This window comes from Lynx rufus, unplaced genomic scaffold, assembly GCF_022079265.1.
Source record: "Lynx rufus isolate CCGP_SWC_20201006 ecotype Redwood Valley unplaced genomic scaffold, mLynRuf1.p SCAF_16, whole genome shotgun sequence".
In the NCBI taxonomy this organism is placed as follows: domain Eukaryota; kingdom Metazoa; phylum Chordata; class Mammalia; order Carnivora; family Felidae; genus Lynx; species Lynx rufus.
Genome location: NW_025814830.1, coordinates 5,971,256 through 5,987,429, shown reverse-complemented (window position 1 = coordinate 5,987,429; position 16,174 = coordinate 5,971,256). Strand labels below are relative to the sequence as shown.

General features: G+C 62.1%; 2 protein-coding genes across 6 annotated transcripts; both read left to right on the top strand.

Moving 5' to 3' along the window:
• Positions 1-290: 290 nt before the first annotated feature.
• On the top strand, positions 291-11,128 carry CCDC9 (coiled-coil domain containing 9). 5 transcript variants are annotated; one of them, XM_047077763.1, is made up of 12 exons: positions 291-376; positions 2,094-2,167; positions 2,315-2,419; positions 4,266-4,367; positions 4,579-4,827; positions 6,468-6,551; positions 6,646-6,819; positions 7,660-7,841; positions 9,565-9,611; positions 9,719-9,851; positions 10,303-10,393; positions 10,481-11,128. In XM_047077763.1, the coding sequence occupies exons 2-12, from the start codon at positions 2,165-2,167 to the stop codon at positions 10,898-10,900; spliced, it is 1,590 nt and encodes a 529-aa protein (XP_046933719.1). In that variant the 5' UTR covers positions 291-376; positions 2,094-2,164; the 3' UTR covers positions 10,901-11,128. The 5 variants fall into 5 exon arrangements, with proteins under 5 accessions (XP_046933719.1, XP_046933720.1, XP_046933721.1 ...); XM_047077764.1 differs by lacking the exon at positions 291-376 and adding an exon at positions 747-1,038; XM_047077765.1 differs by lacking the exon at positions 291-376 and adding an exon at positions 1,421-1,426.
• Positions 11,129-14,070: 2,942 nt separating this feature from the next.
• INAFM1 (InaF motif containing 1) lies at positions 14,071-14,893 on the top strand. The gene has a single exon (XM_047079147.1). The coding sequence runs from the start codon at positions 14,091-14,093 to the stop codon at positions 14,520-14,522; it is 432 nt and encodes a 143-aa protein (XP_046935103.1). The 5' UTR covers positions 14,071-14,090; the 3' UTR covers positions 14,523-14,893.
• The last annotated feature ends 1,281 nt before the right edge of the window (positions 14,894-16,174 follow it).

Genomic DNA, 16,174 nt, shown 5'->3' with positions numbered 1-16,174 from the left:
TGCCCAGTGCCTAGTACCTATTTACTGGAACCAGAAAAGAGGCAGCAGGTAGAGACCAGAGAGAGGACGGTGTCTCCTTTCCCTGGAAGAAGGTCATCTAGGCCCAACGAAGTTGAGTAAAGCTTCCAGAACACCCTTGCGTACCACCTAGACACACTCCCGCTTCCACCCACGGAGGGGGGTGGGGGGGTGGGGGTGGGGTGGGGGGTGCGGCGCCTTTAAGACTCCCGGAAACGGGACGCCAGGACCGGAAGTGATCCTCTTTCGTTCCCCTCTTCACGTGGTGCGGACCGGAAGTGACGCGCGCGGCCCGGGAGCTGCGGACGCGGAGGCCGACGGAGCCGGAGTCGCCGACGCCGCGGGGTCTCCGGGACAGGTGACCGGAGGAGGGGGCCGGGAGCACGCCCGGAGAGGGCGGGGCCTGGCGCCCCACGTGGGGGGAACGGGAGCGGGTGCAGGCGCGGCAGCGAGCCGCCCGCGGAGGCGGGGTCAGAGTACTCTGCGGGGGGCGGGGACTGGACGCCCACATGGAAAGCTTGAGGGGCGCTGGCGGGGCGGGACGTCGGCGGGTGGGCCGGACCCGGGCGGGCCGAGCTGTGGGCGGGGCCGGGGCGTGGGTGGGTAGAAGAGGGTGGGGCTGAAAAGTTGTGCCCGGGCCGGGGGCGGAGCCAAAATATTGCCCGGAGAGCTAGGGGGCGGGACCGGGACGCGGGCCGAACGTGCTGGGGGCGGGGCCAGAAAGTTTTGCCTGAGCTTCCCGCGGGTCCGGATCATCGGCCCGCAAGTCAGGAGCGGATCCAGAGGCTGACGCGAAGGCGGGGCGGGACCAAAAAGTTGTGGGTGGCGGGGGCCGTGGCCAGGGTGCTGGCGGAGAATGATGGGAGTGCAACCGGAAAGTTTTGCGGGACCCAGGGGTGCCGTCCGAGCGTTGGCACGCAAGCCGGCCCGGGAGCCAGAACCCTGACTGAGGGCGCAGGGGGCGGGACCGTGTTTCGAAGCGACGAGGCCGAGCTGGGAAGCAGGGGGCGTGACCGGGAGGTTGGCCGGGCGAGTCGGAGGCGGGGCCAGGGTGTTGGCTGGAGGGCCGTGGGCGGGGCCCATGTAATAACGCGAGAAGCAGGGGGCGGGCTCAGGTTGTTGCCCTGGGATCCGGGGGGGTGGGGTCAGAGGGTTGGCTGGGAAAGTCAGAAGCTGGGCCGGATTAACTACGCGCGGGCGGGCGGGGTCTGAGGCCTAGCGGGTGGGGCGGGGCCAGAAAGTTAGTCCTGGAGTGGGGCGGGGCCGTGGCCTTCGGGACCAGTTTGAGGCTGGAGTTTCCCCCCCCCATGCCCGGAAAGCCGCGCGCGGGCCGGGAGGTTCTGTCTGCGCCGGGCGGGGAAGTATTCACTGGGGAGGTTGAGCCAGGTCCGGGAAACCTCGCCATTGGGTACCAGGCTTGTTTTTGGAATCTGGCGGGGTGTTGGGGAGACAGCGGCACCTTTCTCAGGAAGCTGGAGGCGTGGGCTTAAAATGTTCTCCCAGGGTCAGGGCAGCCTACAGGCGTGGAGATCGGGCTTGTTTTGACTGTGGGGTTATGGGACGATTCTGACACGTCCCTGGGAGAGAGGTGGATTTAGAGTGTTCACGGGGATGGAGCAGCACCAGAATGGACGCAGGAAGGTGGGCCTAGAATTTTCTTGTACTGGTTGGGGGGTGAGAGGATGTATCTAAAGCTCTCTGGAGATGGAGGTCTGGGTTAAAACTCCCAGCACTGGGGTGTGGAGGCTGGATTGGAATCTTCCTTTGGAAGGGAGCATTGTTGGCTGTTTCCTTAAGCGGTGGGGTGGGGCCAGAACTTTTCCCAAGGTGGGTGTGACTCTAGTGTCTAAGAAGCAAGTGGGTGGGCACAAACCATGGGAGGTGGCAGAGTCCAAATTTGTGCAGGTAAGGGGCAGGCTAGCCCTTTAAGACAGAGTGGAAATGAAGGCTAGAATCCCCTTGGGGTGCAGGTGTTGTTAATGCGCATGTGTGTTTGAGAGGAGCCCCCAGTATAGGAGAGGTGGAAGCAGACTGGGGAGTCATTGGCCTTAGTGCTCCGTTCCCTCTGTCCTCAGGAACCCCTGGTGCTGTGTCCGGATTCTGCAGGGGAAGTTTGCTGGGACCCTGGCCCCACCTAGCCAGTGGAATGGTGAGATGGAAAGTGGGGAGTCTCTGGAATCTGAGCTTTGGGGCAGGGAGCTTGGGAGGAGGGGACCCACGACTCAGACCCTGGATCGAATGCACTGGGATGGGTGTAGGTTTCTCTTGCTGTCTCTCAGCCGTCTCTTCTTCTTAGTCAGCCACACTGGATCTGAAATCGAAAGAGGAGAAAGATGCCGAGTTGGACAAGAGGATCGAAGCTCTTCGGCGAAAGAACGAGGCCCTCATACGGCGCTACCAGGTGCCCTAGCCCCGCCCTGGGAGACCCCATCCCCTCTCCTCCCCGCAGTGAGTTTCCCTCACCTCTCCCTTCCTTAAAACCTTTTCATGGCTTCCCATCACTCTCAGGATAAAAGCCAAAGGCCTTAGCCTGCCATTCCTTTTTTCATTCCATCCATCCGTCATTCATTCACGAATACCCACCAAGGTCTTTACTGCCAGGCTCTGAGCTGAATGTTGTCAGGGATATAGCTGTGACTGAGACAGCCCTGGGCCTGTCCTTCTGGAGTTCACCATCAAGTAGGGGCACAGACCTTTCTTTAGGCAGTGATGACCCAGAGTGGGCTGGGCTGGGTAGTTCACGGGTCTGTGAGAGCCCAGAGTGGGGATCTTCACCCAGTCTGGAGGATATTAGGGAGGGCTTCCTAGAGGAAAGGATTCTGATACCTGAAGGGTGAGTAAGCTAGCTGAAGAGAAGAAGCGAACATGTTTTAAGCAGAGGGATTAGTTTGTGCAGAAACTTGAAACTTAGGGGCACTGGGTGGCTCAGTTGGTTAAACATCCTGCTTCGGCTCAGGTCGTGATCTCATGGTTCGTGGGTTTGAGCCCCCCTGCCCCCCTGTTGGGGCTCTGTGCTGACAGTGTGGAGCCTGCTTGGGATTCTCTCTCTGTCCCTCCCCCTGCTCGCTTCTTCCCCACGCCCCCCCCCCCCCCCCCAATAAATAAACTTTAGGGGAAAAAAAAGAAACCTGAAACTTCATGTGGGAAGGTCAGTGGAGGGATATTGACCCAGGGAGGTCAGCAGGGGTCACGCCACGCTGAGAATTTGTACGTTTTCTCGAGGGCACTGGGGAACCTTGGAGGGTTTTGAGCAGGAGTGGGGTCAGCTCAGAATAGCTTTTTAGGAAGAGCTCTTTGGCTGCTGTGTGCTGTTGAGCGGGAGGAGGTGATACCGGAGGCCAGAGGCCCAGGAGGAAGCTGAGGCAGGGACCTCCGCGGGGAGAGGAGGGACAGGCCTGTGGGGAGGCCTCCGTGACAGGCAGTGGGGGGGGGGGGAGGGGAGGTGGAAGGAGGGGCCAGGATGAGGTCCAGGTCCTTGCCAGAAGTTACAGAGTAGGTGGTGGGGTTATTCCTGAGGAGGGACTTAGGAGGAGGGGTGGGTTTCATTTATTCATATTTCATGCATTCATTCACTTAAAAAACAAAAGCATATTGAATTTCTGTTGTGTGTCACGAAGCGTTCTAGGCTGGGGGTGTACATCAGTGAACAAAACAGACAGGTACCCCTGTCCTCAGGCCGATTCGGTTGCAGAGGGGAAAGCAGACAATAACCCAGATACGCCTGATGCCAGGTAGTTGAGCAGGAGAAGGGGCAGGAGAATGGCACGGGAGGTGGTTTCTGTTAGTGGGTCAGGGAAGGCCTCTCTGAGGAGGGGACATTTCAGGAGCGGAAACCTGAAGGAGGTGAGAGGCTGAGGGCTCTCTTGGGGCAGAGGGAACAGCTGGTGCAAAGGCCCTGAGGCAGGGTTGAGCCTGGTGTGTTCTAGGAACGTTGAGGAGGGCAGAGTGAGCGAGGGGGAGAGGGAGGGAGGGAGGGTGGCAGATGAGGTCAGGATGGTAATGCGGCCAGACCCTGTAGGGCCCCGTAGGCTGTGGCTCTTGCCCAGACCTGGGTACTGCAGGGGGGTTCTGAGCACGGGAATAGTGTCGTGCGGATTAGGGGAAGATGCCGAAGCGATCAGCTTTCTTGCCTGGAGCTCAGGAGAGAGGCCTAGGTGGGGGCCAGTCTCGGGGGAAGTTCATGGCGGCTGTGGGAATACCTCTGGTGCCAAGACCGCCGACCTCCTCCTGCTGACGTTTGCTCCTAGGAGATCGAGGAGGACCGTAAAAAAGCTGAACTCGAGGGAGTAGCGGTGACAGCGCCCCGGAAGGGCCGCTCGGTGGAGAAGGAGAACGTGGCTGTTGAGGTGGTGAGCTCCACACCGAGCTGGGCGACTCATTGGGCCGGGGGGCGGGCGATGAGAGTTGAGACCTGAGGCCGGAGAGCGCCCCTCTCCGCCCCAGCTGCCCCAGCCGCCCCAGCCCTGTGGGCGGCCTCTGCTCTCACAGCTGCCCTCTGGGCTTGGGGGTCCCCGTCTCCTCATCTGAGTGACTGCACTTTTTCTCCCTTCCCTCTTGCAGGAGAAGAACTTGGGTCCCTCTCGGAGGTCTCCTGGGACCCCGCGGCCCCCGGGGGCCAGCAAGGGAGGCCGGCCCCTCCCCCCGCAGGGAGGCCGGGCAGGCGTGGGCCGGGTGGCCCGTCACTGGGAGGACAGTTCTGGGGAGCAGCCTCGAGGAGGAGCTGGGGGCCGTGGCCGGAGGGGCCGGGGCCGGGGGTCCCCTCATCTGTCTGGGGCCGGAGATGCCTCAACTGCCGACCGCAGATCCAAGGTGGGGGCCCGGGATGCGCTTCCGGTCTCTTTCGCCTCGTTCCTGCCCGCAAACGGACCGGCTTTCTGCATCTGTCTTCTTCTGCCCCTCCGTCGGCTCGGCTCGTTCTCTCTCTCCTCCCTCCCCCACCCCTGACCGGTGTCGCGCGTCCTCTCCCTGTGTTTTTATCTCCCCTTGTTTTGCTCTGTGTCTGGTGCACACTTGCCACCCGCCGTGTCTTGCCCCGTCTCTGTCCTCTCTCTGGCTCCTTCTCTCCAGTGCACGCGCTCTCCTTGGCTCTCTTTTTCTGTCTGTCTCGCTCCCTGGATCTGTTTGTGGGGAGCAGTGATGTTCTTACTGAGACTGCTCTGCCGCCCCGATGCGGAGGTTAGCAGGCCGGGGGGCTGCGGGGCAGAGTGACTCAGCGCACCATGGACTTGGGCTCAACTTGGTTCGATGAGTTCCCTCTCCTTGGGCAGCTCCCTTCCCTGTGGGAGCTTCTTGGGGGAGTCCTAGAATCAGATTTAAAGGTTACTGTGAGCGTTCTGTGAACAGCAGGCACTTGAAAGCTTCAGAGTAAGTGTCGGAAGAATGTCACTTACGGATGTTCATCTACCTGTCTACCTATTTGTTTTAGAGAGAGAGCGCGAGCACGTGAGCGAGGGGCAGAGAGAGAGAATCTCGTGAGGTGCAGAGAGAGGGAGAGAGAGTCCGGGGCTGGGAGCGGGACTTACGCTCACGAACCATGAGATGGTGACCTGAGCCGAAATTGGATGCTTAACTGGCAGAGCCACCCAGGCGCCCCACGGGTGTTTGTTTACCATTTGTACACGCTAAGCTGCCGTCACGTAAAAGACCCCCGAATACCATGGCTTAAACCAAGCGGAAGCTTATTTGTCTCCTGTGTGCCGAGCCCTGGGAACGAAAACGTCCTCTCCAGCAACCTGGCCGCGTGCTTATCTGAAATTCCGTTACCATGGAAGAAGGGGAGAAGGGATTGTGGGGGGTCACCTTGCCATCTGCCAAGTAATTGCTGTTACTGCTGTCATTAGTTCTGTGGCAGCCAGGGTGTGTTGGGGTCCCCGGCTCCTTCCCCAGGTTCAGCGTTTCCCCAGGGAGCTTGATGGGTAAGATTTATTATGGTGCAAGGGCACAGAACAAAACCAGAGGGACAAGGCACGCGGGACGGAGTCTGGAGGGAGCCAGGTGCAGGCCCCCAAGCGTTCTCGTCCGGCCGAGTCACACGGGACGGGGTCCTCCAGCGCCGAGTCGTGACAACCCACATGATGGGCTGTCTTCCGGGGACTCCCTAGAGCCCAAGAGCCCAAGGTTTTTACCGGGCTCTGGTCTTGTGGGGCCCCTCTGCCTTGCGCCTACCCAAATCCCGGACCTCGGAAGGAAAGCTGGTGTTCCGGGCACACCTGTCGTTTGCACAGAGAGTCGAGGCACCCTGAGCCCCCTTTCTCAGTTAGCCGTTGACCGAGAACCTGCTGGGAGCCCAAGTCCCAGATGCTGGCCCAGGCCTTTGAGAGCAGGCCTGTCTAAGGAGGGAGTCTCCGGCCGGCAGCGGCTCCCCTCCTCCCCGGATGCCAGCGAGCAGTGGGCTTGTGCGGGTCTCCCTGACGGCCCGGTGTTTCCGTGTCCGTGTTCTTACCCCCTAGGAGTGGGAGGAGCGGCGCCGGCAGAACATCGAGAAGATGAACGAGGAGATGGAGAAGATTGCGGAGTATGAGCGCAACCAGCGGGTCAGTGCCCCGGGCGTCCCCGCGGCGCGGCCCTCTGCTACCCCCCGCCCCCTGTGAGCCCGCCAACCCCGTCCCCCACTCCCTGTGCCCGCAGGAAGGCGTGCTGGAGCCCAACCCGGTGCGGAACTTCCTGGACGACCCCCGGCGACGCGGCGGGCCCCTGGAGGAGCCTGAGCGGGACCGCCGGGAGGGCAGCCGCCGGCACGGGCGCAACTGGGGGGGACCCGACTTCGAGCGGGTGCGCTGCGGCCTGGAGCAGGAGCGGCAGGTGGGTGCCGGGTGCTGGGGCGCCCTGGCCTGGCCGCCGTCCTTCCTGCGGCGTAGGTTTGCGCGGGCCTGACCGAGACAGCAGGGCAGGGAGGGCCAGCCTCCGCGCCCGGTCTCTGAGCCCCAAGCCGATGGTCCGTTGCCGTGTGGGCACCGCAGCGCCCTCCCCTCCTGGCTCTCTGGTTTGCTCGGCCCCGTCCTCTCTCGATATCGTCAGAAACGTTTACCGGGAACCACGGGGTGCTGGGCACGGCCTTGGGTGCTGGGGCTGAGTCTCTGTTTTTTGTTTTTCTTTTTTTTTTTTTTTTTTTTTTTTGGAGAGAGGGAGCAAGTGAGCAAGTGGCAGAGAGAAAGAGAGAGAGAATCCCAGGAGGGGCAGAAAGAGAGAGAGAGAGAAGCAGGGCTCCCGTGAAGTGGGGCTCGTGCTCACCCGATGCGGGACTCGAACTCACTGCCTGCGAAATCCTGACCTGAGCTGAAGTCAGGTGCTTGAGGACTGAGCCACTCAGGTGCCCTGGAGCTGAGTCTTAAACAAGGCCAAGCCCCCGCCCTAAAGAGGTTGATTCTGGTGGGAGCTACTTAAACGAGCGAGCATATAGTAAGGCGTGAGCTAGCGTCAGACGTAAAATGCAGGGGAGGGGGCGTAGAGGGTGGAGACGGGGTGCTGCTTGGGGAGAGATCTGGGATGGCCTCTGAGGAGGCGCCACATGAGCAGACCGCGTTCGCATCTCTGGCCTGTCACCTCCTTGTGTGACCTTGAGCACAGCAGGCCTGGGGGAGAGACGGGGGCGGGCTGGCCGGTGGCTCGGGGCCCTGACTGCCCGTCTGCGGGGCGGGACAGGGCCGCCGGGCCGGCCTGGCTGGCGCTGGCGACATGACGCTGTCCATGACGGGCCGGGAGCGGTCGGAGTACCTGCGCTGGAAGCAGGAGAGGGAGAAGATCGACCAGGAGCGGCTGCAGAGACACCGCAAGCCCACCGGCCAGTGGCGGCGGGAGTGGGATGCCGAGAAGACGGACGGGATGTGAGTGTCCTCTCTGGCTCCTCGACCTTGACCCCCGACTTAACGCCTTCGTCGCCCCGCCCCGTGTGTCGGGTTCGAGGTCACCATCACCAAATCCCCGGCACATCAAACCACTTTCTCGTGTCTGCGGGTCAGCTGGGTTCAGCTGATCCACGCCGGGCCCCGTAGGCCGCGGGTCCGGCTGGGCTTGCTTCTCCGTGCGGGCGGAACTCAGTTCTGCTCCATGTGGGTTCGTGCTGGGGTTCAGGCTGAAGGGAGCAGCTCTCCAGAGAGGTGCTGGTCATAGCATTGGCAGATGAGCAGGAGGGGAGAGCAGGCACATCCGTTCTGGTAGCAGCAGACCCAGCGTCGCTGGGGCCAGAGATTAAGCTGCCCTAGTAGATGGCGCCACGGCCCCGCGGCCAAGGGCACGGATGGAAATTCTGCACGGGGAGGGCATGAGAAACTGCTAACAGTGATCAGACCTTCGCACCTCCCTCCCTCACCGGCCTGTCCCCCACCAACCCAGCCCCTTATCCGGGCGGCACTGGTATCCTTATGTGACTCCGTGCTCTTTGAGGTCCCCGGAAACATCCAGTTAGCCCAACTTAAAGCGAAGCTATACCCTTGTGTCCCGGACCAGAAGACCAACTTCCATACCAGAGAGCTGGCCAATAGCAGTCTAAAGACTGCTATTAAAAACTTAAGTTTTTAATGTTATTTATTTAATCTTTATTTTTGAGAGAGTGAGGGTGAGCGGGGGAGGAACAGAGAGAGGGAGACACAGAATCCGAAGCAGGCCCCAGGCTCTGAGCTGTTAGCACGGAGCCCGATGCGGAGCTCGAACCCACGAATCGCGAGGCCACGACCTGGGCTGAAGTCGGATGCTTAACCGACTGAGCCACCCCGGTGCCCCCGCAGCTGTAGTTTTCCATGCCCTCCCGTGCCCTTTGCTGCTTTGCAAGTTTCCACGCCTGTCGCTTTTGTCGCTGGCACGGGCTGAAGAAAGTGGGTGTTGGCTGTGTGCCTGGGTGGTCTGAGCATTTCTCTGTGGGTTGTGAGCCCAACCGGTGCAAGCGTGAGGAGGTCTCTGCACAGACGTTGTGGCGAATCCTTCCAAGGTGCGGGCAGCCGGGCTTCTAGCGGGATGTTCTCCGAGTTGGGAACGAGAATGTAATCGTTCTTTCTCGAGCCCCCGAAGCAGCGTGCAGCGCACCTCGTTAGCGCGTGGGTACATTGATTTCGGCAGCAAACGTGGATCGAGTCCCTCCTCTGTGTCACGAAGGGTGGTGGGGATTCTAGGGGATGGGGACACGACAGTGAACAAAACCGCTTCTGCCTTCAAGGGACCTAGATTCTAGTTGGAAAGGTGGACACTGAATAGATCCCAACGGCAGCTCGTGAGGAACAACGGAGCGTGGAGAAGGATGGAGACCCTTCTTTTAGACTTGGGTGATGCGCGTGTGATAATATGTGATTATTTTAGACCGGGGTTTAGGAGGGTCTGAGCGGAAGCCTGGAGGAGGTGAGGGTGCTGGCCGCCGAATGGCCTGGGGAGGTGTCCCCAGGAGCAGTGGGTGCAAAGGCCCTGAGGCAGGAGCGCGGTGTCGTAGGAGTGCTAGCAAGCGAGGCCTGACTGGAAGCTGGGGATTATGGGCTTTCGAAGTTTTTGTTTTGGGGGTCAAATACTGAATTTTTTCTTTCTGTTAAGCTGCCTGCTCACCCCCTTCTCTCTTCTCCCCAGGTTCAAGGATGGCCCAGCCGCTGCCCTCGAACCATCCCATCGCTACGGTGAGCGGGTGTCCTTGGGTGGGGTGGGGCCGCTGGGTGGGCCGGGCGAGGGGGTTAGTTTGTGCCCTGCCCCCCCCATCCCTGACCCCTCCCGGCTTCTGTTGCAGATGATCAGGCCTGGGCTCGGCCCCCCAAGCCCCCCACTTTCAGGGAGTTCCTGTCCCAGCACAAAGCGGAGGTCAGCCGCAGGAGGAAGAAGGGTAGCCGATCCCAGACCAAGGCAGCCCCTCGTGCCTACAGGTGGGGGCACCCCTTCCCCTGGTGTGTGCAGGCCCCCCCACTCGCAGCAGGGCCGTGTGGCTCTAGACCTGGTTGTCCTGACGTGTATGTGTGGCTTTGTCTTTGCCGTCTCGTCCCCGTCTGTTCTCGGGTACGTGTGTCTCTCTTGTGGGTCAGGCTCTTGCTTCTGGGGAGTTGGGGCCTCCGTCTCTGCTCTACCCCCATCCCTCTCCTCGTCCCCCCTCTTCTTTTCTGCCACCTGGCCCCCCTCCATCTATCTGTGCCTGACAACCTGGGGACACAGACCCGCCGTTTCCTCCTTAGTGCTCCAGCATGCTGGGTCCTCACCCGCAAACCTACAACCCCCCCTCGCCCGGAGTTGAGTTTTGCAGCTCTTCTCCGGAGAGGATCTGGAGGTGGGAAGCCCCTTCCCATCCACCTGGGCCTCACCCCTCTCCTTGGTCCCCTCCAGTGACCATGACGACCGCTGGGAGACGAAGGAGGCAGCATCCCCAGCCCCTGAGGCCCCACAGCCCCCCCCACCCGAGGAGACGCCGGTGCAGGTGAGGCAGGCTGTCCTCTCCGGGCAGGGGGGTGGGGGTGCTCCGGGTCCACGCCCGCTCCCCCGACCTGCCCTGTGCTCCCCGCAGCCGCTGGAGACCCCAGCTCCTCCTGCCCACCGGCCTCCTGAGGATGACGGGGAGGAGGACGAGGGGGAGGATGAGGAGTGGGAAGATGTGAGTGAGGAGGAGGAGGAGATCGAGGAGGAGGAGGGGGAGGAGGAGGAAGAGGCCATCGAGGAGGAAGAAGAACCAGCCCAAGACCACCAACCCCAGGAGGCTGCGCCCACCGGAAGCCCCACCGGTGAGCAGGCTGACAAAGAGCCTTCCAGGCCAGAGGAGCCCCTGCCACTTCCCCCGGCCCCTGCCACGCCTTCTAGCCCCTTCTCGCCCCTTGGGGGCCACCAGCCCGTGTCTGACTGGGGTGAAGAGGCGGAGCTGAATACTTGCCCCAACGCTGATGCCCTCTCCCTCTCTCCGGGTGAGGCCTGGCCATTTGGAAATGCATGAAGCTGGCTGCTTGTGTGTGTGCTGGAGGGGGGCACTGGCAGGCGGGGAACCGTGGGGGGCTGGGTTCCCCCGCCCCCTTCACTGGGACCCCGTGTACCCGCCACCCCAGTGGGTAGGGAGGACGGTCCATGCCTGTCTCTGGAATGCCTCCCCCCCCCCCCAGATCCTGCCCGTGCTGTGGGCCACAGAGGCCCCTCCCCAATAAAGAGTTCACGTCCTTGAATGATATTCCCCAGGTGTGTCCTTGAACACCCCCTCCCACTCCCCCAGGGCCTTCTCTCTCACGGTGGGGGGAAATATGGAGGGGTAGGGGCTTGACTGGGCCTCCCCCCTTCCCCAGGAGGTGACCAGCCAGCCCCTGCCTCCCTCGAGAGTGGGCCCTGCCTCCCAGGAACCCAGAAAGCTGAAGAGGAAGGGTCTGAGGCAGCTTCAGGTGGGGGAGTGGACGGGGCCCCAGAAGTTGGCCTTCTTCCTCTTTTTCTCCCCCTGGGGCTGAGGGGAGGGCTTGGGGAGAGGATAGAGTGGAGCTGGGTGTGCGGGGAAGCCGCGGATGGGGGGGGGGGGAGGGGTGAGGCTACAACGCTTGGGATTGGGTGAGATTGGAGCCCAGGTCAAGGGGGTGGAGCTAGATGGAGGCCCTCTGGGGCCTAGCGCTTGGAAGAATGGTGGGGGAGGGGAGCGAGGGTGGGATTAGGATTTAGAGGCTGACCCCAGGGCTTGGGGGATAAAGTCTAAATATGATGGGGTGGGACTAGGCCCAAGGGGTAGGGCTAAGGGCAGGATTAGGAATTTAAATAGGTCGTCTTCAGCCAGACCACCCTGAGCGCGCTCTATCTCGTCTGATCGCGGAAGCTAAGCAGGGTCGGGCCTGGTTAGTACTTGGATGGGAGGAATTTAAATAGGTCAAAAGTAAGAATGGGGGGGGGGTTCTAAGCGAGTAGAGGAAATCAGAATCGAAATGCATTTCCCGTTAGAATGTTGGGCCCAACCACCTCCATCAGTGCGAGCCGGGTTGGGAACCAGGGACCTCCCCAGGCGTGACATTAGAGTTTGGGGGGCAGAGCGAAGGGAGATCTGGTTAGAACTCAGGTGGGCAAGGGCAAAGGGGGGCAGGGGCAAGAGGGCGGGCACTCTTGGGGCTAGTTTAGGTCCGTGGGGGACTGGGCGGGAGTGGGGGAGGCTGGAGTCTGAGAGGACAGAGTTTAGGACGGTCGGCGAGGGCAGGGTGTCCAGGCGTTTCTCGTCTTCGTCTCTGGGCCCTTTGCTGGCCAAGTGACTGTGATCTCGCTGTACCAGATAGCTTCCTCGATTGTAAATAGGGTTCTGCTGGGGTGCATGCAGTTTGAGGGGCCCCCTGCGAGGATTAAAGGGAGTCCGAGGCCCATAAACCATTTAGCGCAGGGCGACTGAAGCTAGGCTCAGTTGGGATCAGAGACGGAACTAGACGGGTAGAGGGTGGGGGAAACTGTTCCCTCCGCTGACTGCCCCTTCTCTCCCCCAGAGGCGGGCACTGAGGGTCAGGAGACCGCGGAGATCACCGACTTCCAGAGGGTGCGTTTCTGCAAGGTGGTGGCGGCCGCTCCGCCACCGGGGGCCGCCCGCTGACCGCGCCTGCAGACTGCGGCCTCCGCGTTCTGCACTAACCTCCTGCCGCCTTGCTCCTCTGTCCTCTGCTTCCGTCACGCTCCAGCCAGGAGAGGGTTAAATGTAAGGGGGGCGGAGTCAGGGCCAGTGAACGGGGTGGGACCAGGGCAATAGGCAAGTCTCACGAATGGGGGGCGCCGTGGCACCGGGAGGGTTGAGACGCCCCCGAGTAACCCACCTAATGGCAGCCATGGGGGGCTAGGTGCCGGTCCCCGGATCTAGATTCCCGCCTCCTGGAGTTTCCATCTGGGGCATGGCAAATAGCCGGTGACTCTCCCGCAGGACTTGGAATTACTAGGCCACCGGCCTTCTCTTATTAAACGCAGTGCTTCCGCTAACCTTTGAACTGTGTTTCTGGAGGGCAGGCTGGGTTGCTGTGCTTGGCGGGCTTTTCCATGGCGGAAGAGGCGGGAGGAAGGGGTCTTCCTTCCTCCACTCCCCTGATACGTCTTCCCTCCCCCCCCCCCTCTCGCAGGCCTCCCCGAATTCCTGAAGACGCTGCTGGGAGGGGACTGAAGCTTCCCCGCCTTGATGGGGAGGGGGCGGCAGGAGGGGGTTAGTCTGGATTTCCAGGCTGCGCTCTCTCCTCCCCGGAGACTGCTCTGGATCCCATGACTTTAGGGAGAGGGAGAAACTGAGGGTGGTGGGGAGGCGTTGGGGAAGGGGCGTGACTGGCTTATGGGGCAGAGTTGGAGCTTCGGGGCGTTGAATTTAGATCTCTGGACGCGAAGTAAGGATGAGGTGCCGTGAGGGGCGTGGTTAGGGTGCCTGGGCGGGGCCACAACTCTCGTGGGTGAGGTTGGGACCTAGGCGGGCCTTAGATGTGGTATGGGGCCGCGACAGCAGGTTTAGATGGGAGTTCTTAACGCGGCTGTGGGGGGCAGTCCTCGGTGGAGGGCGTGGTCAGTGCGGTGCTAGAACCAATGGGCTGAGGCGGCGGAAAGTTGCGGAGCCTGGACTGGAGAGTGTGAATCCAAGGAGAGGAGAGGGTGGCTTCGAGTGCTAGAATCGAGTGTGATTCAGAGAAAGGCAAGTTAGAAGCGGGGAGGACCTGCGCCTAAGGCGGGGCGGGGTTTGTGAGGCTTGAACCTCGTAAGGGCTTGGGGCTCGGAGGCTGGGCTTCGATGCCTGGGAGAAGTCTGTGTCCCGAAAGGGGACGCGGTTGGGGCGCGGGGAGGAGGCCAGAAGGAGGAGGGCGGGGCTAAGTGCTGGGCGAGTTCGCGTTTAAGAGGTGTGGGCGTCACACCGAAGCCTGGCAGTAGTTGCCAGCTGCGTTTGCGGGCCTGGGGCGGGGTCAGAGCCAAGTGGGGGTGGGGTCAGGGCGCTAGTTAAGTCTTAGCTTGATATTGGTTGGCTGGAGTCTGGGGAGGGGGTGGGTCCAGGGCGCGGAGGAGACCAGCCCGCGCGGGGGCGTGATCATCCTGGCGGGGGCGGGGTTGGATCAAGGCGATGCAGAGCGCGGGGGCGGGCCCGGGGAGGGGGCGGGCCCAGGGCGCGGGGGCGGGGCCTGTGCGGGCCGCTGCGCCGGGCGGAGTGGGCTGCGGGGATGCGGGGCACGAGCTGCGTGGGCGGCGGCGGCGAGAGCCCGGGTGGCGCCGGGCTGAGCGAGGGCCCGCGGGGCCGCTGGCTGCGCCTGGCCCCCGTCTGCGCCTACTTCCTCTGCGTCTCGTTGGCCGCCGTGCTGCTCGCCGTCTACTACGGTCTCATCTGGGTTCCCACGCGGCCCCCCGCGGGCCCCGCCGGCCCGCCGCCCAGCGCGCCGTCTCCTCCGTGCGCCGCCCGCCCGGGCGCGCCGCCTGCCCCGGCGCCTGCCGCTGCCTCGATCTCCTGCCTCCTGGGAGCCCCCGGCGGGCCGCGACCCCAGCTCGAGCTGCCGCGCAGCCGCCGCCGCCGCCACAGCGACCACAGCCGCCGCCCGAACCACCGCCAGACACCCAGAGAGAGGCCGGAGGCCGCGGGGGGGCGAGGACCCGGGTAGCCGTCCCTTCCACCCCCTGCTGGATCTCCGGCCCTCGAGAGGCCGGCGCCCCCGCGGCGGATGCTCCGTACCCGGTCGGGCCCGGGCTCCGTCTTCACGACATCGCCCAGCGTCTCCGGAGTCGTCATCCTGAAGAATGGGGAGCGAAGGGGAGCTGGCTTGGGGCCTCGCTCCTCTGCCGTCAGGCTTCTCCGCCATCAGGCTCCTCTGCCATCAGACCGGGGTCCTCCGCCATCTGGCAGACCCTCTCCTGACCTCTGTCTTCTGACCCCCTCCATGGGATTCTGAGCACAGAGCCCACAACCCGCCCTCCTCCTCTCTGAATCTCCGTGTCCGTATGTCCCCCCTGCAATAAACTCCAGCCCCAAGTGCCTGGTGCTGTGTTTGTTGTATTGTTTTCGAGATGTCTCTCTCTTCAAGTTTGTAAGGGGAAGGCCTTCCCGGCGTCCGATCCTCCTGTCTTTTGCCCTGGGTGGGTCGGGTGGGCTCTCCCTTGACCTGGGCCGGCGTGTTTTTCTTTTCCCATCGCCAACACTTAGCCTTTGGGGTGGGGAGAAGAGGCTTATCTGCAACAGAGCAGTTGAAGGTCAGACAGTGTCAAGGACTTCGCAGTTTTGTGTATGCTTGGGGCAGAAGACAAGTGCCTCTGGAGAGAAGCAGACAAGTCCGCCCTCCTGTTCCAGCACAGATGAGGGGAGAGGTGGGATGGTTTCGCACAAGCACTGGGGTCTTCGGGGATTGGGATTAGTGTGATTATAGCGTCAGGCAGAGAGGCCGGGTCCCCCTGAGATGTCAGCATTGCTGCTGGGAGGGAGTGAGGCCTTCTTCCCGGGGTCTGAGAGCGGAGGGTGGACAGGGGTGGTGGGGGGCCTGTGCCTCCCTGGAAATCACAGAGGAAGTTAGCCAGTACTGTGCTGCCTTTAAAGATTCGTACAACCTCTCTGGTCTGCAGTGCTGCTGGTGGACCGAGGCAGAGAAATTCCAGGCCTGCCGAAAGAGTCCGAAGTGGTTGAATCTGTCCCCTCCCCGCAGAGGACTGAGGCCTGGCTCTGGGCAGGGCATTGGACCCTATACGCAGGTAGCAGTTTTCTTGTCTAGCCTCCTCCTTTGAACTGGAGACTTTCCCGGGGGAGTGAAACTGAACCTCCTCCCTCAGGCTGGGACATCAGTGGATATGGACTGGCTGAGAACGTCAGTCATTCTGTGTCCCTCGTTTCCTCCCTACTGTCCATCCAGCACCACTTCCCAGAGGGTGTCTCCAAACCGAAGGCGAACTCAGGGACCCAGCACCCCTTTATGGTTAGCATAGGGCACTGACCGTGGAGCCAAGATGCCCAGATCCAAATTCCAGCTCTTCCTCTCCCTAGCTGTGTGACCTTGGGCAGGTTACTCAACCTTCCTGGTCCTGTGAAACAAAGATGATGATAGTACTTCCAGAGTAAATAAACTAGTGATCCAAAGCCTTTCAAACGGCATCACACGTTCCTTCTCTCCACCCGCCTCTGTCCCTCAGGGATTAAAAAAACCACAGCTTGGATCCCGAGGGGTGTCAAGTCGGCCCAGAGCTCTGGACACCAGCAAGTGGTGAGTTGGAGGTGGGGACCCTCTGCATCTCTGAACCCTCTCGGCTCTCTAGCTTCCCGTCCTCTTCT